The following is a 27,674-nucleotide window of genomic DNA, read 5'->3' as shown; positions in this document are numbered from 1 at the left end:
ACCTTTTTTATACACTTAAAAAATGTGGCTTTGGCCCAAGGTTTATCTCATGGATACGTATTCTCTACTCTTCCCCAGTCGCAGCAATTCGTACCAATAATAATCTTTCACCTTTTTTTAAGCTGGGACGTGGAACAAGGCAAGGATGCCCCTTATCACCTTTATTATTCGCTTTGGTCATTGAACCTCTAGCAATTACTCTTCGAGGTGATGATTCTATTAAAGGTATTCAGAGAGGGGATTCTGAACACAAAGTATCTCTGTACGCGGATGACACATTACTATATATATCTGATCCCCTATACAGCCTTCCTCATTTATTCACACTTTTGCGTGAGTTTGGAAAAATATCAGGTTATAAAATAAATATGCACAAAAGTGAACTGATGCCCATAAATCCTGTTGCACTAAAAGATGTGTCAAATTCCATACCATTTAAATTAAGCCAGCATAAATTCAAGTATCTAGGGATTTGGATCACAAGCAATTATAAACATATGTACAAAACAAACTTTATTCCATTGTTAGATAGTGTAAAACAAGATCTGCAACGCTGGCAATCCTTACCAATTTATTTAGGAGGCAGAATTAATGTTGTTAAAATGAACATCCTACCTAAGTTTCTATATCTTTTTCAGTCTATTCCTTTATTTTTAACAAAAACATTCTTTTCTAACCTAGACAAACTGATTTCATCATTTATATGGAATGGGAAGACTGCCCGCATTCGCAAAAATATTTTACAATACCACAAAGATTATGGGGGAATGTCACTTCCCAATTTCCAATACTATTACTGGGCAGCAAATATCCGTACATTACCTTATTGGCTAGAGACATCAAGTCATAAGGATCTTAAATGGTTAAATTTTGAACGAATGTCATGTCAATCTGCCTCTTTACACTCTCTACTTTGTTCAACAATACCACTGTCATAATCCCTCGACAAAATTTCACAGAACCCAGTAGTTAAACATTCACTTAAAATCTGGGCACAATTTAGGAGAAGCCTGCACCTTAAAAATATGTCAATCTATGCCCCAGTTGTGAAAAATATTATGTTTCTCCCTTCCATAACTGATAACTCTTTTACATATTGGTCCGCAAATGGTCTGAGAACCCTGAAGGATCTGTTCATCGAAGGTCAATTTGTTTCATTTCAGAGACTAAAAAGTGAATTTAAAATTCCTGATGTTCACTTCTTCAGATACCTTCAACTTCGAAGTTTTCTATCTACCACATTCACCCATTTACCACCAGACTCACTTCTTGAAAACATCTTGACCTTTAATCCACAGTCAAAAGGACTCATCAGCAAAATATACACTGCAATCAACTCATCAAACACAGATCCACTGACTCATACCAAAAGAAAGTGGGAAGAAGATTTGGCTACGGACCTATCAGAGGATGTATGGCAGACTGCTCTTCAGAATATTTATTCATCCTCTATATGCTTAAGACAAAGGGTTATACAATTCAAGGTGGTTCACAGACTGCATTGGTCCAAAGTAAAGTTAGCTAAAATCAAACCAGACCTTAATGCTAATTGTGATCGTTGTGATAGGGTACCAGGTACACTTTCGCATATGTTTTGGTTTTGTCCGACACTAAGGGCCTTCTGGCACAACATCTTTCAACTTCTCTCTGACGCATTGGGGACACACATGGCTCCTGAAGCCTCAATTGCAATTTTTGGTGTATCAGAGTTCTCTCTGCGGCTTCCAAGTAAATCCAAAAGTGTGATCGCTTTCACTACACTTCTGGCCAGGAGGCTAATCCTCCTACACTGGAAAAACAAACAACCCCCTACTTTTAGGAAATATCTTGTGGATCTTATGTGCCATCTTACCGTAGAAAAAATCAGATATTCAATGAAGGGTTGTACTGCAGGGTTTTTTAATGTCTGGCAGCCAGTTCTGAGCAAGATCAAAGATATTGATCCATTGCTTCTTTCTGAGGGGTAACACTGTTACTCCATTCAGCAAAATCTTTTTTTATTGTATTTAATTATTTTTCTTTAGGGTGCAACAGGGGGGGTTTGTTTGTTTGTTTGGGGTATTAAGGGAAAAAAAAAAAAAAAGTTTGAATGTCTTTTACACTGTATATGTTGCTGAATACTCAAATAAAAAGAAACTTGAAAAAAAAAAAAAAAAAAAAAAAACAGAGATCTGATCGCAACCCACGATCTATGGTGAACTGCAGGCGTTCTGCATGGGGGACAAGAGACGGAGGAGATTGATTGACAAGGTCTACATCCAATCACAAGGCAGAACACAGAAAAGGGTTCAAAAGTGCGCTACGAAAAAATCTGCAAAACCACAAGTCTGTGAAAGATGAACTGTGTCATGGTGAGGGACAGCTGTAGACACAAAAAGTTTAAATAATAATAGTTTATTTAAGAGGGAAAGGAAAATAAAACCAAAGACACATGATTAAAAAACCAGAATAAGCAAAGGCTAGTTTTCATCTGTAGTCCCCTGCTAATGATTTAAAAAGAACACAAACACACACAAACAATACGAAATACAAATATAAACACTTACTTTATTTTTTTATTTTTTTAGCAACTGCATAACGGAGCTGTGCGTTCCTCTGTGTCTGCCAGAGATCAAACTACTGGATGTGAGCAGGAACAGTGTGGACAACATTTGTCCAGACTTCTTGAGCAACTGTTGCAAACTGGAACATTTGAATGCCTCCATGAATAAAATCGGTGAGTATTGAAGAGAACGTCGGACTGAAAACCTGCAAAGAGGACTGATCTTTCCTTGAAAAATGGTCTAAAAGCTGTGGCAATTTTCCATCTGGTAAAGTCTTCTGGACTTGCTTACCTTATAGAATTGAATTAAATGATACTTTATTAATCCCACAATGGGGACATTTGTGTCATTTTTTTTGTATTTTTTTTTTAATTGAACACACACATATATAAAAACCATCCTTCCGTGAGTGGTTTCTCCTCCAAGCTCGGGTCCTCTACCAGAGGCCTGGGAGCTTGAGGGTCCTGCAGTATCTTTGCTGTTCCTAGCACTGCACTTTTCTGGACTGAGAGGTCTGAGGTCTTTCCAGGTATCTGTTGTAGCCACTCCTCCAGATTGGGGGTTACTGCCCCGAGTGCTCCAATTACCACAGTCACCACTGTCACCTTCACTTTCCAGGCTTTCTCCAGTTCTTCTCTGAGTCCCTGGTATTTCTCCAGTTTCTCATGTTCCTTCTTCCTGATGTTCCCATCGCTTGGCACTGCCACATCCACCACAACGGCTTTCCTCTGTTCTTTATCCACCACTACAATGTCTGGTTGGTTCTCCATTACCATCCTATCAGTCTGGATCTGGAAGTCCCACAGGATCTTTGCCTTCTCATTCTCTACCACCTTCAGAGGTGTTTCCCATTTTGACCTTGGGGTTTCCAGTTCATATTCTGCACACATGTTCCTGTATATTATTCCAGCCACTTGATTGTGGCGCTCCATGTATGCTTTCCCTGCCAGCATCTTACATCCTGCAGTTATGTGCTGGATTGTTTCAGGCGCCTCTTTGCACAGCGTACACCTTGGGTCTTGTCTGGTGTGGTAGATCTACACCTTGGGTCTTGTCTGGTGTGGTAGTTCTACACCGTGGGTCTTGTCTGGTGTGGTATATCTACACTTTGGGTCTTGTCTGATGTGGTAGATCTACACCGTGGGTCTTGTCTGGTGTGGTAGATCTACACTTTGGGTCTTGTCTGGTGTGGTAGATCTACACTGTGGGTCTTGTCTGGTGTGGTAGATCTACACCTTGGGTCTTGTCTGGTGTGGTAGATCTACACCTTGGGTCTTGTCTGGTGTGGTAGATCTACACCGTGGGTCTTGTCTGGTGTGGTAGATCTACACCTTGGGTCTTGTCTGGTGTGGTAGATCTGAACCTCTATGGCTCTGGTGCTCAGGGCTTGTTCCTGAGCTGCCAGGATGAGTGCTTCAGTGCTATCCTGTAGGCCATTTCTAGCCATTGGTAGGACTTCTTGATATCAGCCACTTCAGTTATGGTCCGGTGGTACATCCCATGCAGGGGTTTGTCCTCCCATGAGGATCTGTCCTCCAGCACTGTATCCTCTGTTCTCCATTGCCTGAGACATTCACTGAGCACACTGTCATTTGGGGCCTTGAGCTTGATGTATTCATGGATCTTGGATGTTTCATCCTGGATAGTGGCTTCTATGCTCACTAGTCCTCGGCCTCCTTCCTTGCGGCTAGCATACAGTCTCAGGGTGATGGATTTGGGATGGAACCCTCCATGCATGGTGAGAATCTTTCATGTTTTAACATCCGTGGTCTGTATCTCTTCCTTTGGCCATCTTATTATTCCTGCAGGGTATCTGATAACTGGCAGTGCGTAGCTGTTTATTGCCCGGGTCTTATTTTTGCCATTGAGCTGGCTTCTCAGGACTTGCCTTACTCGTTGGAGGTATTTAGCTGTTGCAGCTTTCCTTGTTGCCTGCTCCAGGTTGCCATTTGCCTGTGGAATTCCAAGGTACTTGTAACTGTCCTCGATGTCTGTTATTGTTCCTTCTGGGAGTGAGACCCCTCCTGTGTGGACTACCATGCCTCTCTTTCTTGAGCCCATATGACATCCCAATGTCAGTACTGTAGATCCTGGTTGTGTGGATCAGGGAGTCAATGTCACGCTCGCTCTTAGCATATAGCTTGATGTCATCCATGTAGAGGAGGTGACTGATGTTGGCCCTTTTGGCGCCACATCGGCCACATTTTTTTTTTTGACATGATGAAGTCCTAAAATGTTAGCTGTCTCTTCCAGGTCACCTGTCTCAGCTGCCCATCAAGATCACAACACTGAAACTGGCAAACAACAAATTCAGTCAGGTTCCAGCAAGCGTCCTGGACCTCCCAGTGTGAGACCTTTACTTCTCCATCGCTCCCACATGGGCTCTGCTGTTACTACGTCTCATTTTTCTCCAGCACTTATGGCTTCTTTCCTTCTGTCTAGTTTGAGGTCTTTAGACATGCGGGCCAACACCATTGATTTCCTGCCTGGGCCGAGCCTCTGGGCGTCCAGCAACATTCGAGAACTTATTTTTAGTCAGAACTGCATCCAGAGCCTGGATCTGAGTGGACCTGTTTACAGATGGGCCAGACTGGAGAAACTCCACCTGAGTGACAACAAACTCTCAGAGGTGAGGAAAAGCTTCCTGACCTGAAGGAGCGAGTTCCGCTGGCCTCTCTCTGATGTCGTCTGCATGCAGGTTCCTGCACAGATTGGGTTATTGGACGGCCTCACTTCTCTGGATGTGAGTCACAACTCAGGCCTGCGGTCCTTCCCTGATGAGATGGGAAAGCTGAGCAAACTTTGGGACCTGCCGCTGGACGGCCTGCGGCTGCAGCTGGACTTCAAACTCATCGGCAACAAAACCAAAGACATAATCAGGTTGGGGCTCCCTGCTAACCTCTGCAATGATGCAATCCGGATCATAAACATAGCGTTAATAGAAACCTTTTAGATGTTAACAGTATAGATAACTCAAATTATTCCCTGTATCAAATCTGCGACAAACATAAGTTTCAGCGGAAATGTGAGCATGAACGCTTTCACCAACTTTCCAGAAACAAACACAAATGACTCGCATAGGCATGTTAGGACAGACAGGTCATAGGATGAAAGGTGAGGCGTAGGATTTTACATTTTTCAACACCCCCCAAACCCTGCCCAATAGGGTTGTGTACTGGCGATATGATACATATCCCAAAATTGGACTGGAACACTTTTTCTTTCTTTTTTCTTTTTTAAAGCATGACTTAAAAAAACTCTACCTGAATTTCAATACGTCTTCCATTGCAATGAAATTGTAAAATTCAGTTTATTTAATGATCACAATGCTAAACACTACAACTTACACAAATTCATTGTGCTTTAATTTTGGTAACTCAAAATATAGAAAGGGAACAGTCAACATTGTCTGATTTCCACAACAAAATATTGTTTAGTACAAGGAAAAAAATGGAATGAATGTGTCTTCACCAATAGGGTTCTGAAAGTCTGATTGGTGTAAAAAAAGGTGCAGTGTATTTTCAATATTGCTTAATGTAGCTTCTCCAGTATTTCTAAACTGAATGATGCCTGAATGGTACTTCAAAAATAAAGGGGGGGGGGGGGGGGACACTAATTCTTTCCAGAAACAATGAAGTGATGATGATGAGGCAGCATGACAGGATGAAGGAGACGCTTTAATGTGGCTAAGAGGCTTTGTTTACATCACAGTCTGCTCTGCACCGCTGCAGCCACGCGTTCTTACACGCTGAAGTGAACTAGTAATGGTCATCGCCACGATGTTGTCCTTTTTTCACACATCACTCTGATCCATGAGGTCACTGAACCAGAATCCATTGCTGTGAGGTTCTGCAGAACTTTGGCCCGCTTTGCCGATAGCATTTTGGCCGATGCTCCGTGCATTAGAACCCGTTGTGCAGCTGCAGAGCTTCACTCGTTCTTATCTGAGCCGCTACATAGCACCACAATCCATGTTTTCATATGTTACTGGCAGAAACATGGCACAGAGTTTCGGTTCGGTACCCATTCTAAGTAAAAACTAAGTAGTGCATGTCTCATAAAAACAAAACAAGCTGCTCCTCGCTGAGATCGTGTAGTCTTGTGTGGTGTAGAGCTGCTCAAAGAGGCTCAGTGGGCTCTGCTACCAACTAGCGACAGAGGTTTAAGTGAAAAACAAGAGTCAGACGCTGAAGGATGCTCATAAATAATTAAATAAATATCGTCCTTATAGCATCAGGTGTCGCCAAATGAACTATTGCAATATATCACAGAAATTATTTTTTTCTAACACCTTTCCTGCACAAGCAGCCCTTTAGTGCTGTTAACAAGGTAAGTGTGCTTGTTGTGTGCAGCCTCACTGTTAGAAAAGAGGAAATTGGACATTAAGAATGTGTGTGCCCACATGCTATGGGCATGTAGGTATCACCTGTGCAGGATTTATGGTCGGCATGGAGAGAGTGCTTGCACTTCCCCAATGACTAGACTGTGGCATTGAGACGCTGTACGACAGCATCACCTACATGTCATAAGTGTGTGTAACTTACATTATTCTTACAAATACTTTTCAAAACACACTCCATACCCATACCAGGAGCATCTTCAGTGCCCTTACGATGCAGCTGCTCCACTCTACGACCCTCCACAAACCTGGACATTTCAAAAACCCGTTACAGTTCAACACCCGGACAGGTGCATTAAAAATAATGCTACATTCACACTTCACACCGGGCATGTGAGAACGCACTAAACGCACGTTCAGCATATGGCGTTCACACTGGAATGTCGCCATCTGATACTAGCACATGTAGTCACAGTTGGAAGAGGCTTTGTGTGAAATGTCAAAGCAGTGCCAATCTGGTGAATCTTGCTCCAGGCTTTTTCTTTCACAGCTCTATTCCGATGAATGAAAGACTCGCTGTCGTAGAATTCCAGCCGAACACAAACCACAATTATTAATTTCTCCTCCATGATCAATTTTGAAATGGTTGGTACTTCCGTGAATTAAAGGGGATGTCATCCAAACGACACTGCCAAATCCAAGATTGGTCAAAGTTTAGCCTGTTAACTTTCAATGCACGTTCAGTGTTTCAGATGTAGAGCCAGAAAATTGACTTAAAACCTTTGCAAGTTTTGAACTCAGAGACCTGAAACCGCCTCTATGCACGTTTACATAAGCTTTTCATTAAAGTGGTTGCCTGAATGCACGTTGCTGTGGGAGATATGACTGTAGCTTCAGTCTCAAGCTCCGCCTCCACTGAGCTAAAGGTTCATCTGAGTGCTGCACAACCTGAGCTGTGCCTCTCTAACCCAAACGTCCTCTCTGCTGGTGCATCATGTCTTGGTTAATGATAGATGTTTGGCCTCATGACATCTTGAACAGAATGCAGTGGAGTCAGATTTGCACCCCGTTTCTGGAATTGTTTTTCAGGTCCCTGCAGCAGCGACTAAAGAAGGCGGTGCCGTATCACAGAATGAAGCTCATAGTGGTGGGGAATCCCAGCAGCGGGAAGACCACGCTGATCCATCAACTGATGAAGCAGAAGCGCCAGTTGAACTCAAATCAGAATGCTGCAGGCATTAACGTCTTAGACTGGACCATCAAGGACCGGGATAAGAAGAAAATGGTGCTGAATGTTTGGGACTTCACAGGTTAGAAAACCTGCTCAAGTTGAGGGTAACTTTGCTTTGGAAGGCCAGTCAGGAGTCCCTTTCCATCCTTAACAGGGGGGGAAGAGTTCAGTGGCTCCCATCTTCACTTCCTCACTTCCAGGGCTGTCTACTTGGTGGTGTACAACCTCAGTAAAGGATCCAGTCAGGTGGATGCTCTCAAACCCTGGCTCTTCACTATTAAGGTACGGACAAAGTCAAGGTGCATGAATTTGGCTTGTTTTCCTTCAGGTCAGACACTCGCTGCTCTCGTCTGTTTACTTCAGGCGGTAGCACCGCTGTCTCCGGTCATCCTCGTGGGCACTCATGCAGACGTGAGCGATGAGCTGCACTTCCAGGACTGTCTGAAGAAAACCAGGGCAGAGCTGCTGAACCACCAGGGCTTTCCAGCAATCAGGGATCATCACATGGGCTACTTCTGTGAGGACTCCGACTCCATTGCCAATCTCCGCAAGGCTATCACAAGGGAGGTCACCAGCTTTAAGGTGGAGCAACGCAAACACAGGATGGAAGAGTTCAAATCACGTCTACCTCAACCCTGCTAATGTTTTCTGCTCTTTTTCACAGATCCAAGGCCAGCTTGTCATGGGCCAGCTGGTACCAGACAGCTATGTGGAGCTGGAGCGTAGAGTTCTTCTGGAGAGGACCAGAATCTCGCCAGAGTTCCCCGTCCTCAGGCGCTACCAGCTCCTCCAGCTCATCCAGGAGTGTCAGCTGCAGCTGGAGGAGGCGGAGCTTCCTCACGCCGTTCATTTCCTCAGTGAAGTCGGTCAGTAGGAGTGGAGCCTCGAAGATGCTCCTGCTTTGTCTGGAAATGATCCCTTCCTTTGCAAATACCCTTTTGGCACATTTACCAAAAGTCTACTTTTACGACCAGAAGTTAGCAATTGACTCGAATACAAATAAAGGTCAAGGGTGTGAGACACTCAAATTCGTATTATTAACCTCTTGTGTAAACCACTTCCATCATTACGTCACGTGTGTCTCATACTACCATCACACGGGGCTCGGAAACGCACGTTTGAGCGACTGATTCCAATGTGAAAGCATGCTTCAAACCCTCACTATTCAACAGTGCAACAGCTTTTCCTTTACCTTGCTCTTGTTCTGCTTGTTTATTCTATTTATTAAGAGTACCACAGTACCATTAACATTTTCAATACAACACATGTCCTCACATCTTAATGACTGGAAAGGAGCAGTGAGAAGAATGAAATTTCAGTTTTATTTCTGCCCCCGTATATTAAAGCTTACAGACCCATTCTGATGAAAATCTTTAGAAGTTCGTCTCTGAGTTGTGGGAGGGACCGTCAGCGTGGAGCAACCCCTTCCCCTGCTTCCCCTAACCCAGGGGTCGGCAACCTTTTTTACTCAAAAGAGCCATTTGGGACCGCCCCTAATAAAAAAGAAAGCACCCGGAGCCACAACCCGTTTTGACATCATTATATATATTATGCATGTATATATTATTCAAAGGTGCTCATTACGTCGATCGCGATCGACCGGTCGATCTTCAATGACATGAGTGTAGATCGCGGGCCAGAAAAAAAAAAAAGAAGTACCGGTACTTCTTTAAAATCCACCAAAGTCCTCACTGAGAAGGACGAGACTTGATTGACATGTAGATTGGCCAATCGGACATCGTCTGAAGCATACGTCGCTCCAAATGCACATTATGTTCTTTAAAGGATGATACCGCGGCCGCGTTGGGAGGAGTTACTGGTTCTGGTCTGATCGCTGCATGGAGCGATGTGTTTATCAATGCATGGTAGAAACTGAGAATGTGGAGAGATCAGGTTTATTATTTTGAAGAGTTCTACTTGGTAATCATGTTTCCATGTGTGAGTTCATAAAATCATCCCAGAGAAAGTCTCTGCTTCAACTCCTGCAGGGAAAGCTGCGTCTGAATCTGACGCCCGTGTTTGCATCTCTCTGACAGAGTTTGAAGCCAAAGCCCCTCCTCCGCCTCTCCACCTGCTTTTCCTCTCTACCTGTTCACCTGCTCACATCCTCTGTAGCTGAGAGTTGGTTTCCCCCGCGCTCCTCAGTGTGTCCTACACAGAGAGCGCTAAATACGATAGTCGGGGCGCTCCAGCGCAGCACAAGGATGAAAGAGCCGGATGCAGGGGGATAGAGCGGGTTAAGCAAATGAATGGAAGAAGGCGGCCCGTAGAAGAAAAATTCAATATTGTACACATTTTATTATTGGTCAGAACAATCTTTTTTTTTTTAAATATTTTATTTTATCAGTCCAGTACGAAAAAGAACATCAACAAAAGCTGTGTTGGGCGGTTTTTGGCTGGGTCTGGCGGTTTTCAGATGACTTTTGGGCTGGAAACTGTGACTCTATCGTCAAGTCACGTCAAGTTCCCGGCAGAAGATCGGAGTGTTTATTGAAGCCGCCCCCCGTGCCTCTCCCTACTATCAGCTCTGCAGGTCTCGCCCGATAAATACGAGCTCATTACGAAGCTGTTTTTTACGTGGCTCGCGCTTCGTGCGGAGCCAGCAGCGCCTTTGAAATGGCATGAAAAATGAACAAACTAAAATACAATTTAATTATTATAAAATACTCATTATTTTCCAAAGTCACAGGGAGCCACAAGAGATGGATGAAAGAGCCACATGTGGCTCCGGAGCCATGGGTTGCCGAACCCTGCCCTAACCCATAACTGAGAGCTCTATGTTTACACTCTCTCCTACTGCCTTACAGCCCCTCACAGCCCCAACTTAACATTAGTGGTGCAGCAAAAACGGTCAGTGATAATGGAACAATCCAGCTGTTCAGTTTAGATTTGGATTCCAGCTCAGATGAGGAAGACAAAGACGTTCATGGATTTTATTTTCTGCAAGTGGATGGATCAGAATGGAGCGGCGCAGGGAGCTTGTGGTCCTGCCAAACGGCATTTTTCATCTGCTCCAGATTCACAACCATTTGTTTAAAAAGAAAACTCAGAAATGCAACTTTGAGCTTCATTTTGTTTATATATGTTATTGGAAAAATGCCACAAAAACATGTTTAAAACACCAGAGTGGGTCTTTAATAGTCTTGAGCCTTAATATTACCATACTCCTTCTTTAATTCGGGTCTGAAGACTTAGGTTGTGATCAAACTACCACAGTAATGTAGACATGAAAATAATAGAATTATGTCAAGCGCCAGTTCTTGCATATTCCCTTTGAGGCTTTGGTTTATGCTGAAAATGGTGTATTTTTTTTCTGTAGGGATCTTGCTGCACTTTAATGATCCTGGACTCCGCCTTCAAGAGCTCTACTTTATCGACCCGCAGTGGCTGTGCAACATCCTCTCTCAGGTATCTCAGACTGATCAGTGTGTCTGTACAACACAAAAGCTAAGGCAGCGAGCTGAAATATCAGTTGAAAACGGACACACAGTGGTTTTTTTGGTTTTTGTTTACAGTGAATTTATTCAGTTCAACATCAGGTATTTCTGCTTTGCAGACATGCAGACAATGACAAAGGGTCAAATAAAAACAGAAATAATTGTTGTTCTAATGTGGGACTTTAGATAAACTGAGGTTGGATGGAAAAATTCTCTTAGAGATGAAAACAAAAAAAAGCTTCAGTCTCTGTTTAGTCTCAAACTTTAAACAGTTCTTCATCTCCTAAACAGTCATTTTATGCTCACATCTTTGATTACAGTTTGGTTTTGTGATGATTTTTATTTTCCAACTTTACTGAACATAGCGTTAACATACAAAATCCAACATCAAGGAATCAGACATTAATAATCAATGCCATCATTCCAAACTCATTAAGACACACAGTGGTCTCTCCTTGCTGCTTATCTGCGCAGAAACTGACTTTAAAGAGCTGCGGTCTCCGGGAGCAACCCAAAGGAATTGTTCAGCGCTCTGTGATGGAGAAGTTTCTCTCCGAGAGCAAATGTTTCCCAAAGAGCCACCTGGTGCAGTTTGTCAAACTGTTGGAGAAGTTCCAGATTGCTCTTCCTTTAGGTGAGGACCAACTGCTGGTACCTAGCAGGTAAGCTCAGATCCTCACACCGCCTCTAGAGAACACACAATAGTCCATGATAACCACAGGGGGATCGCTGTTTTCTACCCACCCACCCCACCACGCGCAGTTTGTCCAAGCACAGACCGGTCATAGAGCTGCCTCACTGTGAGAACTCCGAGGTTATTGTGCGTTTCTATGAGATGCCATACTTTCCCATGGATTACTGGTCTCGTCAGATCTGCCGGCTTCTGGAGGTGTCCTCATATTTGCTTTGTGGACAAGGTAACCTGAACCATGATCACCCATTCATCCACGCTGGGCGTGCTGGTGTGTGAGACGAGTGTTTAACCCCCCCCTCCCCTCCCCCCTACGCAGACAAAATGCTGCGACCCAACCGGATCTACTGGAGGAGAGGCGTCTACCTGAACTGGTGTCCTGAAGCATATTGTCTGGTGGAAGCTGCTTCAGAGGAGGGAAGTCCCTCAAGCTTCGTCAAAATAACTGTTCCCATGTCGCGAAAAGGTAACAATGTGTGTGCGGCGGACATCTGCTTCTGAGTGAAATCTAAGGAGACGTTGGAATGGAAATTAGAGCCACAAGCGGCGTTGTATATGTACGCCTGCAGGCGCTAACACTCTGCCCATGCCACCCCGCCACAGCTGCTCGTAACAAATTCCTCAAAAAAATACTTTTTTTCAAAATGGCGCCTTTACTGTTGTGAAACCAACAGCTCCATCACAACCATTTTAGTTCTTGGTCGCCTGGGGGTGACAAACAGGTCTATGTAGGTTTTAGAAGAATCGGCATTTTTAGCTGTACTTGGCAATTGTGGTTTTTGTTAACCACGCCCACATTCCTAATATGTTCACATCTTATGTCATATTGTTTCGTTCTGCTGGAGCCAGGAATTCATTTTTTGAATTTTCACAAAGTAAAAACCTTGCAAGCAAGAGGGAATCGCTACTTTGGGAATTTGCCAAGCTAACGCCATTCAAAATCTACAAATTTTAAATCCAACATTTTTCCCTCAAGTATCTTCCCAATGCTGCTCCAGTAGATATGGGCTGATAGATCCAAATCCCTAGGAGGAGTTTCAATGGGTAGAAGGTCCTAAAGGGGAATTTTTTTCTAATAACTCAAGATGACGCCCCCTTCCCGAGGTCAAAGGTCAACAAAACTGTGGGTGTAGACTTAAGCTGGTGGTGTGTAAAGGTAAAGTATTGCCAAAATTTACACTTTGCCTCAAAAGGGTCACTAAGTTGTAGATTCTGTGACCATCCCATAATCATTTTAAAACTTCCTTGTAAATAACCCCGATGTGTGTGTTTTGGTTTCATTGGTGGTTATCTAAAAAGCTTTTGAGCCCCGTGAGACAAATGTATCCTCATTCCTTTTTTTAATGGGATCTTGAATCAGATACTAGGTGCGTGCAAAGTTTGGTGAGTTTTTGAGCCCGTGGCAGGGTATTTTCACTGAAAGGGGCAGTAAGAGTGAGGGGTGAGAAAACAATCAGGCACTTGCGGTTTTGCCGCGGGTCATAAATGTTTCTACTTACGCTGTTCAAAGCCCTGACCATCAGCATAACATGAGCCTCCTTGGCTGCTGCAGGCCGGGTGTTACTGGGTCAGGTTGTGGATCACACCGACTCCGTGCTGGAGGAATGGTTTCCTGGTCTGCTCAACACTGACATGCACGGCAACGGAGAGGCTCTGATAAAGAGGTGGGCGGTGTACAGCTTCCATGACGGACAACAGCCCAGCAAGATTCTGCTGGAGGATCTTTTCAGATACTCCGATAATGGTACACAGTGCAGTTCCCACCAGAAGATCAACTCTTTGACTTCTTTTAGTTCTAAAATACTCAGCTGACCTTTTTAAAGTGATCAGAAATCTTCACCTATGTCTTCATCACCTCCAGATTTTCTGCTGGTGAACCCAGAGGATCCAGGTTGCACAGTTCCCATCTCACTGATCGCCCCGGACCTGGTGCTGAGTGACCAGCCGGCAGGAACAATGCTGGACCGTGAGGAGCTGGAAGTAGACCTGTCCAAAGAGAGCAGGCTGGGTATGGACCTGAAGACCCTACACAGCTGTCGGGCTTCCATCTCCTTTAGTCAGCCCAAGTTTGTAAATCTGTTTTGCTTCTTTTTCCCCCCTTAGGGGATGGAGGGTTTGGAACAGTTTATCGTGGCGTCTACAAAAATGAAGACGTTGCTGTGAAAATTTTCAACAAACATGCGTCAGAGCTTTATGTCTACAGGCTGCTGAGACAGGTAATACAATGGAGAAATGTGCCACCAAATGCGTTTTCAATACAGTAAACCCTTGTTTTTTCGCGGGGGTTACGATTAAAAAAAAAAAACTGTGAAAAACAAAATCCGTGAAGTAGAAACCTTTATTATTTTTTTTTACAATTATTATACAATTAAATACTCTGAGGTGAGGTCGCTGAGGTGGAGAAGGTGCAGGAGTTTAAGTACTTGGGGTCAACAGTTCAGTGTGATGGGGAGTGTGGAAAAGAGGTGAAGAGGCGAGTGCAGGCAGGTTGGAGCGGTTGGAGGAAAGTGTCAGGAGTGTTGTGTGACAGAAGAGTGTCAGCAAGACTCAAAGGAAAGGTGTACAAGACAGTGGTGAGACCAGCTCTGCTCTATGGGTTAGAGACGGTAGCAGTGAGACAGAGACAAGAGGCTGAGATGGAGGTAGTGGAGATGAAGATGTTGAGGTTCTCCTTAGGAGTGACCAGGTTAGACAGGATAAGGAACGAGTACATCAGAGGGACGGCTCATGTTGCCTGTGTTAGCAACAAAGTCAGAGAAGCCAGACTGAGATGGTTTGGACATGTTCAGAGGAGGGATAGTGGATATATTGGTAGAAGGATGTTGGAGAAGGAGCTGCCTGGCAGGAGGGCAAGAGGACGGCCAAAGAGGAGATACATGGATGTCTTAACAGAGGACATGAAGTTGGCTAACGTTAGGGTAGAAGATGTTCATGATAGAGTGAGGTGGAAAAGGATGATTCGCTGTGGCGACCCCTGATGGGAAAAGCCGAAAGAGAAAGAAGATACAATTAAATACTCTATTCTACATTGAAAAGAAAGAACAGACCATTTTACAGGCTCAAACATTTGTTTCACAAATCAAAGTACTTTAGCAACGTTTTCTTCAACAAATAACTTCTCTACTGTACTGTCAAATAATAATTTTAATCATCGATGTGAACAGAAGGCTTCAAATTGCAGAGATTAGCCCCGCCCACCGTGACCCGAGTAATAGGATTAAACAGGAGAAAATTTAAAATGATTATAAAAAAATACAAAGTACAGTGGGACAAATAGTGACTCAGGTGTATTTCACTGCTCTTCAGACTGAACCGCTGCATCCTGACTCCGCTCTGCAGTGTTTTCTTCTTCTGAAGCCCGCGGTGCAGCTGTGTTTGTTCAGGAGAAGAACATAGTGATAGACAGTTGTCGGTCTTTTTTTATGGGCTTTAGAGAAACTAGAAATTGCTAGAGAATTTGCACGTACGTAATGTAAATTTGACAAGCTGTTTTACGTACGTGAACATATTAAACTGCAATGTTATTGAAGCGCAGGTAGAGAAGAAGCAGAGTGACTTTTTAGCCAATCAGAATGCAGAACACAATGCACGATGCAAATCCGTGAAGTAGCGAAACCGTGAAAAGTAAACCGCGTTATAGCGAGGGATCACTGTACTCCATTTTCACCAGGGATGTCACAATTCTGCGTTTCAAACCGAGCGGTCTGTCACGCCGTAGTTACCACACATATTATTGTGGGATTGGTGCAACCCTGCTGCATACCAGTATGTTTACCTTAAGTATCATACACATATTGGGCTAAATTGAACACAAATGTTTTGTTTTGTTAACCACACCAGGTTTAGTACGACCAAACTGAGAGGTTTTTCTTCATTGTTACTTGCTTATTAGCAAATGAAAAAAAAGATTCTCTGAATTATTTTGTTGCTTTGTAACACACAAATCCCATATCAAAACTTTCCCGAGGTTAAACCCAAGAGGGCACCGTGTTTTGACAAGAAGAGGAACAAGACTTGTACTCCAATGAAAATCATGTTTTTTGATTTTTTGACGACATGTACTTATGAAAGAGAACAAATGGAATAGGAAATCCTTTCATTTTTGCATTTCTGATTATTTCTCCTTTTAAATCAAACCTTCAAAAAAGATCCTCTGTTTGAATTATTGAGACGTTGTGATGTCACAACAGCACAAGCTCAGAGAAGGTGGCACATTGCTGCATTCCCCGCACGTATTGAAAGTGCGTCCAAGGCTGTTGTCCACACGTATTTAAAACTAAACTTGACGTTAAAGTTCCAAATATATTCTCCGCATTTGTGTCCTCGTTTTGACCGAGTTTGTAGGCTTGCTGTTAACCAGAGAGGGTAAAAATAAAAGCAAGAATTAAATTAAGGGGACCTTTTTCAAGTTCAGGAGGCTGGCTCCACATCCATCCGTCTGTGTCTGGTTGCCGGTTCGCCTCCCGGGAGCCGCATAGTGATCCATCTCCATACGCCCTGCAACAGACTGTCCAGGGGGTTCAGATGGGTAACAAAGAAGGCCGCAGGTCATGAGATGGCGTCTGCACCATTGACTTAACATAGAAACTTGCTGCCTCTGCCACTTGAATCGCATTCAGTTTAACCGTAACCCCTAATCCTAAACTTAACTCTTCCTCTGTCCGTGCAGCCAAGAAATAAGTTCAGCACTGGCCGCGTGTATCTGGAAAACTACGTGTGAATAGTCACTTTGTTTCTGGCATTTCATTTTATTTGCTGTGTAAATTTGTCTCTCCCCCCCACACACACCCAAATAAACATGATAGATGGCTTTTTAAGAGATTTGGATTGTGGGATTTTGGTTAAAAACTTCATAATCGTAATTAGAACACCACTGGGAACAAATAGTATTTAAGAAAAATGTTATAGGGCAGAAAACACACAAACAGTGCAAAACATTTCACTTCCACAATAAATCCTTCCAGACTCATTTATCCGGACATTGATACATTTGCAGAGTTACACACCAACACACACACATGATAGAAGGTGGCGTAATTCCAGAGACGAAAGGAAAACTAATTTCTCACATCTTAATTGGTACAGAAAATAAGACCCACTCTATATAAAGATATACATTTAAGCTTAAAATTGCATTTCTTTACTCATTTTGTTTTGAATCGGGAGCAGATGAAAAAACAAATTTTTAAAAAAGAGCTTATTCGTCAGGAAGAAAATACGCTCAGCAGGTCAAACGCTCCCTGCTCTGCTTCATTCTGATCATCCACTGTCAGACAAACAGATCCATAAACGTCTTTGTTTTCCTCATCTGAGCTGGAATCTGGATCTAAACTGGAACGACTGGATGGCTCCGATATTGCTCGCCAGTTTTGTTGCACTGCTAATGTTAGTTTGGGGTTTTGAGAGGCTGTAAGCTAGCGGTAGAGAGATTGTGAACAGATGGGTAATGGGAAGTGGGGCTTGGCTTACTCTGTTGCCACGACTGAGAGGTGAATTTCTGAAGAACTACTGCAGTTTTGCAGTAACTACATCCTAGAAAATGCCTAAAAACTGCATTATAATAATTTTATTTTGATGATTTTCCTGGAAACACTTTAAAATAGATCAAAAGATGATTCTCATTTGTTTGTGAAAGGCTTCAGATATTTCTCATCTCTGTTCTCCACAGACCGGGTTCTGTATTGTCATCAGTCCAATTGTCTTGTGTGTTTTTAAAGGAGCTGGCGGTGTTGGGTCGCCTCCGACACCCCAGCCTGGTGGGCCTGCTGGCAGCTGGCTCGGCCCCTCAGGTCCTGGTGATGGAGCTGGCCCTGCGAGGCTCTCTGGATGCCCTCTTCGAACACCAGAACGGCAGCCTCAGCCGAAAGCTGCAGCACAGGATCTCCCTGCAGGTGGCAGACGGACTCAGGTAGAAGAGTCGATCTTTATCAGCCTTTGCTTGACAGAGAAGGACTTTTTCCAACAGATCAAAAGAGGATTGGAGCGGGTCTTTAATGACTGATTTGAAGACGTTTGATCTTTGTGACCAGGTACCTTCACTCCGCCATGATCATCTATCGGGATTTAAAGCCTCACAACGTCCTGCTGTTCAACTTGAAGACCGACTCTGAGATCATCGTCAAAATCACAGACTACGGCATCGCCCAGTACTGCTGCAGCATGGGAGTGAGGAGCTCCGAGGGCACGCCAGGTCAGGCAAGCCCTCACCAGCAGGTGAAGATGTTCCTGGTGCGGCAGAAAACCTTTCATTTGTTCATGCGGCAGGTTTCCGAGCACCGGAAGTGGCTCGCGGCAACGCAGTCTACAACCAGCAGGCAGACGTGTTCTCATTGGGTCTGCTGCTCTACGACCTTCTGACCTGCGGCGAGAGAATCTCAGACGGCATGAAGTTTCCCAGCGAGTTTGATGAAGTCGCAGTTCAAGGAAATCTTCCAGGTGATAATATTATTAAGACGCTAATCTCAGATTTTTTATTTTAAATGGACTCTGAGCTTCCAGCATACGTTTTTCAGAGCTGTAAGCTTTAGTGACTGAGTTCAAAGACTTCACCAGACAAAGAATCTGTCTGAAATAGAAAAGAGTCATAAAAGGTGTCTGGATTGTAAACACATATTTGTTATTTTGTCCTTTAAGAAACACAAAGACAAAAAAAACATATGGCAAATGTGTCTGCATTCATTTATTTGATGTAAATGATGAACCTGGAAGTTAAAAATCTTCCACAACAGATCCGGTCCAGCATTACGGGTGCTCACCGTGGCCCGGCTTTCAGGCTCTAATGAAGGACTGTCTGAAGGAAAACCCACAGGACAGACCCACTTCTGCTCAGGTGAGAGCCGGAGCTTTCTTTATTTACCACGACCAAAAACGTTTGCTCAGTCAAAGGTTCTGCAACTGGAAGACACAAAATGGAAAAAAAAGATCTAGGACATCACATTTGTTTTTTGGGCGGCCGTGGTGCAGCTCTAGGGCGGTCGACCCATGATCGTAAGATTGCACGTTCGATTCCCGCCTTGCACGCCCATGAGTCGAAGTGTCCTTGGGCAAGACACTGAACCCCACCTTGCCTCTGGTGGTAGGCGGGCGCCTGTGTTTGGCAGCGGAGCCGCCACCAGTGTGTGAATGGGTGAATGAATGTGTGTGTGACTGTAAAGCGCTTTGTCTTTGTAGGAAGAAAGGCGCTATATAAGTATACGCCATTACCATTTACCATTGTTTGGTTTAAAAACTTTAATTTCTGTAACGGTACAAAAAAAGCCATTCCAATCGTTCCTGCTGTGGATTATGGGATACATGCAAATGTGCTGTTTTTAAAGCCTGGTTTATAGAAATGATGGGAACTAGTGAAACTTAAAACGGCACTCTTCATGTTTAAAGGCAGAAATAAGTTACCGTATTTTCCGGACTATAAGTCGCTCTGGAGTATAAGTTGCACCAGCCCAAAAATGCATTATAAAGTAAAGAAAAAACACAGATAAGTCGCACTGGACTATAAGTCGCATTTTGACGGAGAAATTTTTTTGACAAAATCTGAGACCAAGAACTAATGACTTTCACAAACTCATATGACACAATCATAGCAAAATGTTTATCTCATAATTTCACAGTAATTCTTTCTCAAACCTATTTCTTTATTCTTTTCATGAAGCATCATTGGCCAACTAATACTCTGTTTTCATCCTGTAGTTGTAGAAACAGTTGTCATTTTTATTGCATTTCTGAATCTATGAAATCATTGGAAAATAGAATATTATGTTGTTAGCCTTCAAGATCTTACTGTTTAAAAAAAAGTTTGCTGATTCTCTGAGTCACTTAACATCCTCTTAACACTTAACATACCTCACACATCAAATTGACCCAGGAATATCATCTCTGGTCGTCACAAATGAACATAACAGGAGGGTTAACAATGTATTTATTTCAATTTATTTCTAACATAAGTCGCTGCGGAGTATAAGTCGCACCCCTTGCCAAACTATGAAAAAAAAGGCGACTTATAGTCCGGAAAATACGGTACTTCCAATAAACATAAACCAAATGTTCAAGGACAGAGACAGGCGTTAAAAGTAAAGCACAAAAGAAAATGTGCTCATCCATTTGTGGGTTTATGGAACGGGTTGGTTGAAGGTTTTAAAAAAAGCAAACGTTTACATGTATTCATAAAAAACCTACAAGATGTCACTGATGGAACTTTACAAGGCTAGAAATGATCAATAACTACAAATAAGCAAATGTCACTTCTGCATAGGTGCTATCAAAAAAGGTAATATAATTGTTTTGAGGAAAAAAAAACCTGTAAATAGAAATATAAACATTCTAAAGTGTTGTAAAAAAGGGGTGGGAGAATACAAGATTTTTCTTCTACCCACTCCTTTTCAAGCACACTTTGTTTTTATTTGTCTATTTTCAACTCTTGTCTTTATGTTCATTTAGTGTTTCATTAAAAACAACAAACGTATTTATCTCCTAGAAACAATAATTCTGTTCCTTACAGACCTGAAACTTCTGCTTGAAGAAGCTTTTCTGTATTGATCCCACCTGCTTAAACTGCTTATCTGTATCCCTAACCTCCTCTACGCTAAACGAACAGCCTCATGAGGAGAGATCAGCTGTTGGAGCAAATATTAGAAAATGACAGAAGTGAAGCATCTCTGACAACCACCCTCCAGCTGGAACTCACCTGGTGGACCAAATGATCTTGAGAACTGTGAGGAAACAGCCCAGGACTACTAGGAACCGGTCCATGACCTGAAGAGAGACAGGGCTGCAGTCACAGCGGTTACTATGGTAACACACTGAGCTCCATCAGTCCCCAACCAGAGCATGTCCGGGCCCGTCCAACGTTCTCCAGAGAACATCTGGATGATCTACAGGAGGACTGGGGGAAGGCCATGTGGTCAGATGAGACCAAAAGGGAATCTTTGGTATAAACACTACTCACCATATTTGAAGAAGGATGAAGTAGCATCCTAAGAACACCATGGAGGTGGAAACATCACGGGGGCATTTGAGGCTGGGGGCAAGCATGGCTGATCTTTATTTAGGATTGTATAAGTGGAGCTATGTATGGAGAGAATTTGGGCTGAAACCTCCCTTCATCAGTGGGAACATTAAGGAGGAAAATGGCTGGACGCTCCAATACTTTGTCCAAGCAACAAGGGAGTGTCTATGCAAAAGGGGTTTCAAAGTTCTGTAGAGTTCTAGCCAATCTTTGGACCTCAATTCAATAGAGAACCTTTGACCTCTGTCAGTACTAACTAGAGCTGCGTAACAAAGTATTGAGATGAACCTTTGCTACTGACCAAACAACTATTTTCTGCTACATTTTACAAAAATAATCTGGAAAAAAGAAGACAGTGTGATTTCCTGGCTGAGTTTGTTTTTTTCCATTCTGTCTCTCAGAGTTGAAGTGTTTCCATGATGAACATTAAAGAGCAAACACAGCTTTTTCAATGGGACAACCAATGACATTTCATCTGAATCCAGATGACAGGTGTCTAAACCAAAGAGCACATAGCTCAGCAAGTGCATTTGTTTATACCTATAACTCCAAATGCAAAGATAACTTTTTGTTTCTGGGGATCATTATAAAAATAGGAAACAGCACCAGCACACAAAAGTATCTAAGCACAACATCAATATTCCTGACGATAACTTTATGCTTTTGACGGAGTCTGGACTGCTCTTCCTGTGTGCAGGTGTTTGACCGGCTGAATTCAGGGGGAATGCTGTGTCTCATGATGGAGGTCAGGGACCCCCGGCTGCTGAGAGCCGAGTGCATCACTGCAAGCTCCGGTAGCGGCGAGGGACCTGAAAGCAGCCACACGGCCTGGCTTGGTGGGGGCAGCAGCACGCAGAGGCGGGGCTTCGTCACTGCTGTGGGCCTTGACAACAGCACAGTCATGACGCAGGTACTGACACCCTCCCAAATCCAGGCCAGGGGCCAAATGTGTTCTGTCCCACAGGTTTCCTGTTTGTTTTCACCATTCTGCTTTCTTACTGAGCCTTTGAGCAAAACTTGGAGCCTTGCCACACGTTACTCACCAAAATTGGCACCCTGTACCTGGTGAAAATGCATTTTTTGGCCTATACTTGTACTTGTATACTTGTATACTTGTGTAGCGCTTTCTACCTTCCTCGAAGGCTCAAAGTGCTTTACCGTCACAAACCCATTCACGCTCCGCTGCCAAACACTGGCGCCAACCGTCCTCCAGAGGCAAGGTGGGCGCCAGTGTCTTGCCCAAGGACACTTTGACACATGCCGGGAATCGAACCTGCAATCGTCCAATCAGAGGTCGACGGCCCTACCGCCCTTTGATCCATATTTTACCAGACTACTGTGAAAATGCAATACACTAGCTGCAAGCTCAAACTGAACAAAACCATAGAACACATGATATGACCATATTAGGAATGTGGGCGTGGCTAACACAAACTTCACCTGCCAAGGAAACTCAAAAATGTGCTCTTCTAAATTGTACAAAGACCTGTTCATCAACCTAAAATGGTTGCTATGGTGATAACATCAACACAAAAGTCCCCATTTTGAAAAAAAGGTTTTGTCAAAAGGGTGGCAAGGGCAGAAGGGGGGAGTGAGGGAAATGTAGCAGCTGCTCTGCCAGTGAGGTTGTGTCAACAGAGAGTAGCCTTTTAACGCAGCTCATGGCTACATTTTCTCTTTGTCCTTCCCATAAATGTACCTTTTTATTTTCCTAGCTTGCATTTGTTTGTAACACCTTGTGTTTTTTCCTTTGAAACAGGAAGTGGACTCCAGCCCGGTCTTGTCCCTTGTGACGGTCCGGATCCCAAACGAGGCCTGCCATTGGCTGGTTGCCGGCACACAGTCGGGCTCCCTGCTGGTGATCAGCACCGAAGACCTTTCCTCATGGCACTACCTGCAGGGTGTCACTGATGCCGTCACCTCCTTATACTTCCACGCTCAGCCTTGTTGCACGTAGGTGTCTGTTAGGAATAAAAAAAAAGAAGCTTCTGCTCATGATGCTTTCTATATGCGCAAAGGTCCAGAGGTCAGAGGTTTTGTTTCTCCTCTTATTAGTATAAACAAAGAAAAGGTCGTGAAGCATGAGATTACTGGGGTTGTAACAATGAAATGACTTAACCAGAGAATGGATTTCTATTCCTACCATCCAGTGATCGATCTGTCTGAGGCAAGTTCTCAATCAAATTCTATTCAATTTTATTTATATAGCCCAAAATCACAACAACAGTCGTCTCGATGGGTTTTATACCGCTAATCGTAAAGTAAACATAACATCGTAAGGATCATGAATACATAGAATTTAATAGGAAAATTCTAAACTGAACTAACGAAACAGACTAAACTCAAATGGGCGTCCCTGCCCTTAGACCCCCTTCTCAGTGAAGAAAAACTCAAAAAAAGAAGCAAACTCAGGGGTGTCCACATGAAGGAGGGATCCTCCCCCAGGACGGACAGACCATGTACCAGAATTGAGCTATAGCATTAGAAAATGTTTCAAAATAAAACAAGTTGATTATATTCATCTATACCATTTGGATTGAGCGACGGTAGGTTTCTTTCACTGCAACGTACAAAACCACCAGGTGTCTCACAGCGGACAACACACACAAAATGATCAAGACATCATCAACACTTTGAATTTAGCAAAGCACACCCGACATACTTCTATACTCACACATCCCAGAATCAGAGTGTGGAAACTTTACATTTAGCTGAAGCTGCACATTCAGGGACACAGCAATGACAGCTTGTGACGCTTTCGGATAGCAAACCTCCTTTTTAATGTCAATGTGTAAACAAACAATGCTAAAAAAACTACACAAAGATCAATTCATACACAGACTTGTTCTCTGTTTTGGGGAAATTGATGTATGCAGTTAATGCAAGCAGAATTAACTCAGCGGTCGTCATTTTAACTGGAAATAGGTCACACAGCTGCAGACATGGAGCCCATTCTGTCCTACATTTATCTTTCAATCCTAATATTAGCTCACGTTTTGGATTATAATCTATAAAATCTAAATGTTATTAACTTCTTGTCACTTACTAGTGATTTTCCCTTCTTAAGACACTGAACGGATTTCCCAAACAAGTGTATGACAAACTGAGCAGCTGCTCCTTTAACCCTTGTGCTATCTTAGCTGACCCCACCCTTCCATTGAGGTGTTCTCCCTACCATGACAAAGGTGGATAAAGGTGGAAAGATTTCATGTAATCCATGGACACCAGTGAAGATCACAAATCATTGAAGAAAAAAGGTTCAGAGCACTGTGTAGTGGGTCTAGATGACCCAACTCCCAATGTTAAAGTGCCTAGGATAGCACAAGGGTTACGATCATGTGGTTGACGTGTACTCTACATTTGACAGTCTCTGAAAATACAAACATACTGCCTTTCAGTGAGAAAAATGAAAACTAAGTGATAGTTTGTTCACTTTTACCTTTTTTTCCCTATATTTTTAGCCAAAGAAAAAGCTACTTGCTGGTTGGGACAGCAGATGGGATTCTCAGTGTTTATGAGGACTCTGTGCTCCCGGTAAAAACCTCTTTCCATTGAGTCTGGACTCAGAAATGTGCTGCCTCAGCAAGCAGGACTTCACTCTCCTCTTGTGCTCCTTGCAGCAAACAAACGGGAGGCCCGTCAAAACCCTCACCGTGGGAAACGTCAACACGCCGCTCATGTGTTTGGGCCCGTCTCTGCACTCTGCCGACTCCAGAACTCTGTGGGCCGGCTGTGGAACCAACATCCTGTCCTTTTCTGTGGACTACGACGTCTCCAGGTCCATCGACACCAGACCCAACGGTGTCCTGCAGTGAGTGATTCTCCTCAGGACCCTTAGAACCTCTGACATTTGACTGAAGCCAAAAGAGAGCACAAACAGCATGAAACTGTCTTCACTTCTGGGTGAATGGGTCTGGAACTTTGTTGCCACAACATTTTGTGATTATATAAGAACTATCAGAAGAACAATTGAAATGTATGTAATTTGTAATGTTTGAAAACTGTTGAAAAGCTTATTTTGCCGTGTTCTTACATAGTTTAGTGCTTGCATGTGTGTTTGATAAACATGACAGGATGTTCGTTTTCTTCGTACACACGGCCTTAAAGTGGACTTTAAAAAGTCTTAAATTGAACTTCATTAAATCTTTAAAGTTGAAGCTCAAATAAAAGAAACATCCACCGCAGTGCAGGAAGTGAAGTCATGGGGGTGTCGCCCTGCAGGCAGCAGCCGCCTCTGAGTGGCGAGGCGTGTGTGTCTCGCATGGTTGTGGACAAAAACGTGTACCTGAGTAAAGCCGGAGCGTCGACCGTTGAAGTTTGGGATAAGAGGAGTGAGAGGCTGATGGAGTGCATCGACTGTTGTCACATCATTCGGTACACACACACACGCTGTTAGTTACAGTAAATCTGTGTTTCCACGCATCCGCAGTGACTCTACTCTCCCTGCAGGCAGGACTCGGGCGGCAGACGCGGGCCGGGCGGACGAGCGGAACGCCCCTCTGACGCCCCGCCCCCCTGGGCCATAGTGAAGGCTCTGCTGCTGCAAAGCAATGCAGCTCTCTGGATCGGCACTAGGGGGGGCCATTTGCTGCTGCTGGAGCTCCCCAAACACCAGCCTCTGTGGGTCGCGGCGCTCGGCTGCGACTCGGTCCGCTCCATCACCTCTGCGTTCATACGTGCGTTCTCCACATTTGTCCTCTGGTGCTGAGCGCCACTGTCCTGCTGGTCATCACATCCAACATTGTCTGTTGATCACGAAGCCTCCAGGTCCCACTCCCATCATCTGTTGATCCATTTTCAAAGCGCTCCCAGTGGTCTTTTGATTATGATGATGCCGTTTTTAGCCCAAATCCAAAAACCTGTGTTGTTTACTAAGACATAGTTTCTGCAGAGCCGCAGGAGTTCAGTAGAAATTTACCTGGAAGCCCCCCCCCACTGCGGGGTGAAGCAGAGACCTTGTGGGCCACACAGCCTATTTTCTACGTCACAAATAAGCTCTTTTTCCAACTGCATCTTTTTGTCTGCTCCTGATTCACAGCGATTCGAATCAAGAATTACGTAGGAATGCTATTTTATTCTCACTTTTCTGCCATAAAGAGCATGCGTAAAAAACACCCTTTTCATCAGAGTGGGTCTTGAACTACTCCTGTTGGGTTGCCGTAGTTTTATGCTGCCAGTCCGTGGAGTCTGTTAATTGCAAACGAGAAGCGGATCCTGGCAGCAGTTAACCGGTGCTGGCACAGCGTGAGCTCCAGAACAGGTCAGATCCAGTGGAGCGGTGAAAGCAGCAGCAGAGTGTGACAACGGACACAAGCAAACATCAGGAACACACAGATACGCAGCACCTGCGGCTCACATTCATTTGCATCAGTGTCTTCCTGCAACATGCTTGTTTTTGCCCCCGCAGAGCCGCTGATCTGGAAGAATGTGGTGCTGGTTTTGGGACGGAGACTCCCACAAGACAAGAGTCAGTATGAGGGCGTTTCCGCAGACAGCTGTGGGATTGGGACGCCCAGCGCCTGAGCCTGTTTGTCCGTTTGCCCTCAGATGAGGAGTCTGTGCTGATGGTGTGGAGCAGCAAGCTGCCGGCGGAGGTCAGAGACCTGAAGAAGCACTGTGAGAAGAGGGAGCGCACCGCAGTGAGAATGAGAGAGCAGCTCCACCAATCCTGAGCCTGCAGGTTTGGAGGATTTCTATTCCATCCAATTAGGATTTTGCTGTTTTTAGCCACAAGAAAACAAAAACCTGTGTGGTTTCTAGAACAGTTTCTGCAGAGCGACAGGAGTTCATGACACATTCAGCTCGGAGTTTAGGGCGGGACTATTAGCAGAGCCCGTCACCACTTCCCATCATCCTTCTGTTTACACTCTCTCCCACTAGCTTACAGCCCCTCTCACCTTGTATTAGCGGTGCAAAAAAAATGCTGAGCAATATTGAAGCCATCCAGTCGTCCAGTTTGGATCCAGATTCCAGCTCAGACGAGGAAACAACGATTTAAATAAAGAAATACTCAGAAATGCCATTTAATTTGGAATATTCTTCATAAATGTCCTCCATCCTCAGAAAACCATGTCATCTTTCATCTGAGTGGGCTTTTTAACCTGCTAAAACAGCCGAGTCTGCCAGCTGCTGGGTGCTTTTTCTTCTTCTTTTTGTGTTGAAGTCTACCAAACTGCATGTTTAGTAGATGCTAAATGTTAAGCAGTTCCTTCACCAAAAATAGTTTAGTTTGATGTCGTACAAACTGCAGTCATCAGGCAAAAAAAAACCAGAAGATTTTCTGTGTCTGGTGACAAAACATGGATGTAATGTAGTATTTTGAATTATAATCCTTTATATTACCCAGCAGCCAATGCTTTCTCAGTGAGACAAAGGTAATTTCAGACTTTGAAGGCAGGGATCATCCAAATGCTAAATCAGCAGCAATATTCA

The 27,674-nt window shown here is 43.8% G+C and overlaps 1 protein-coding gene across 2 annotated transcripts in view; it reads left to right on the top strand.

Moving 5' to 3' along the window:
- Window positions 1–27,674, top strand: part of lrrk2 (leucine rich repeat kinase 2) — a 60,394-nt gene that overhangs the window by 31,942 nt on the left and 778 nt on the right. For both annotated transcript variants that reach the window (XM_023955457.1, XM_023955455.1), the window contains exons 25-51: window positions 2,568–2,716; window positions 4,797–4,890; window positions 4,986–5,172; window positions 5,242–5,423; window positions 7,972–8,192; window positions 8,268–8,395; window positions 8,477–8,695; window positions 8,778–8,979; window positions 11,433–11,521; window positions 12,025–12,212; window positions 12,313–12,467; window positions 12,561–12,707; window positions 13,794–13,985; window positions 14,103–14,249; window positions 14,345–14,457; window positions 17,959–18,149; window positions 18,271–18,431; window positions 18,506–18,676; window positions 18,970–19,070; window positions 21,940–22,152; window positions 23,002–23,195; window positions 24,704–24,776; window positions 24,863–25,053; window positions 25,464–25,616; window positions 25,692–25,918; window positions 26,650–26,709; window positions 26,790–26,922. In XM_023955457.1, coding sequence (XP_023811225.1) covers window positions 2,568–2,716; window positions 4,797–4,890; window positions 4,986–5,172; window positions 5,242–5,423; window positions 7,972–8,192; window positions 8,268–8,395; window positions 8,477–8,695; window positions 8,778–8,979; window positions 11,433–11,521; window positions 12,025–12,212; window positions 12,313–12,467; window positions 12,561–12,707; window positions 13,794–13,985; window positions 14,103–14,249; window positions 14,345–14,457; window positions 17,959–18,149; window positions 18,271–18,431; window positions 18,506–18,676; window positions 18,970–19,070; window positions 21,940–22,152; window positions 23,002–23,195; window positions 24,704–24,776; window positions 24,863–25,053; window positions 25,464–25,616; window positions 25,692–25,918; window positions 26,650–26,709; window positions 26,790–26,914 — 4,273 coding nt within the window. In that variant the 3' untranslated portion in view covers window positions 26,915–26,922. The remainder of the gene's footprint in view (window positions 1–2,567; window positions 2,717–4,796; window positions 4,891–4,985; window positions 5,173–5,241; window positions 5,424–7,971; window positions 8,193–8,267; window positions 8,396–8,476; window positions 8,696–8,777; window positions 8,980–11,432; window positions 11,522–12,024; window positions 12,213–12,312; window positions 12,468–12,560; window positions 12,708–13,793; window positions 13,986–14,102; window positions 14,250–14,344; window positions 14,458–17,958; window positions 18,150–18,270; window positions 18,432–18,505; window positions 18,677–18,969; window positions 19,071–21,939; window positions 22,153–23,001; window positions 23,196–24,703; window positions 24,777–24,862; window positions 25,054–25,463; window positions 25,617–25,691; window positions 25,919–26,649; window positions 26,710–26,789; window positions 26,923–27,674) is intronic.

This window comes from Oryzias latipes, chromosome 6, assembly GCF_002234675.1.
Source record: "Oryzias latipes chromosome 6, ASM223467v1".
Lineage (NCBI taxonomy): Eukaryota > Metazoa > Chordata > Actinopteri > Beloniformes > Adrianichthyidae > Oryzias > Oryzias latipes.
This window is presented reverse-complemented; position numbering and strand designations above follow the sequence as displayed.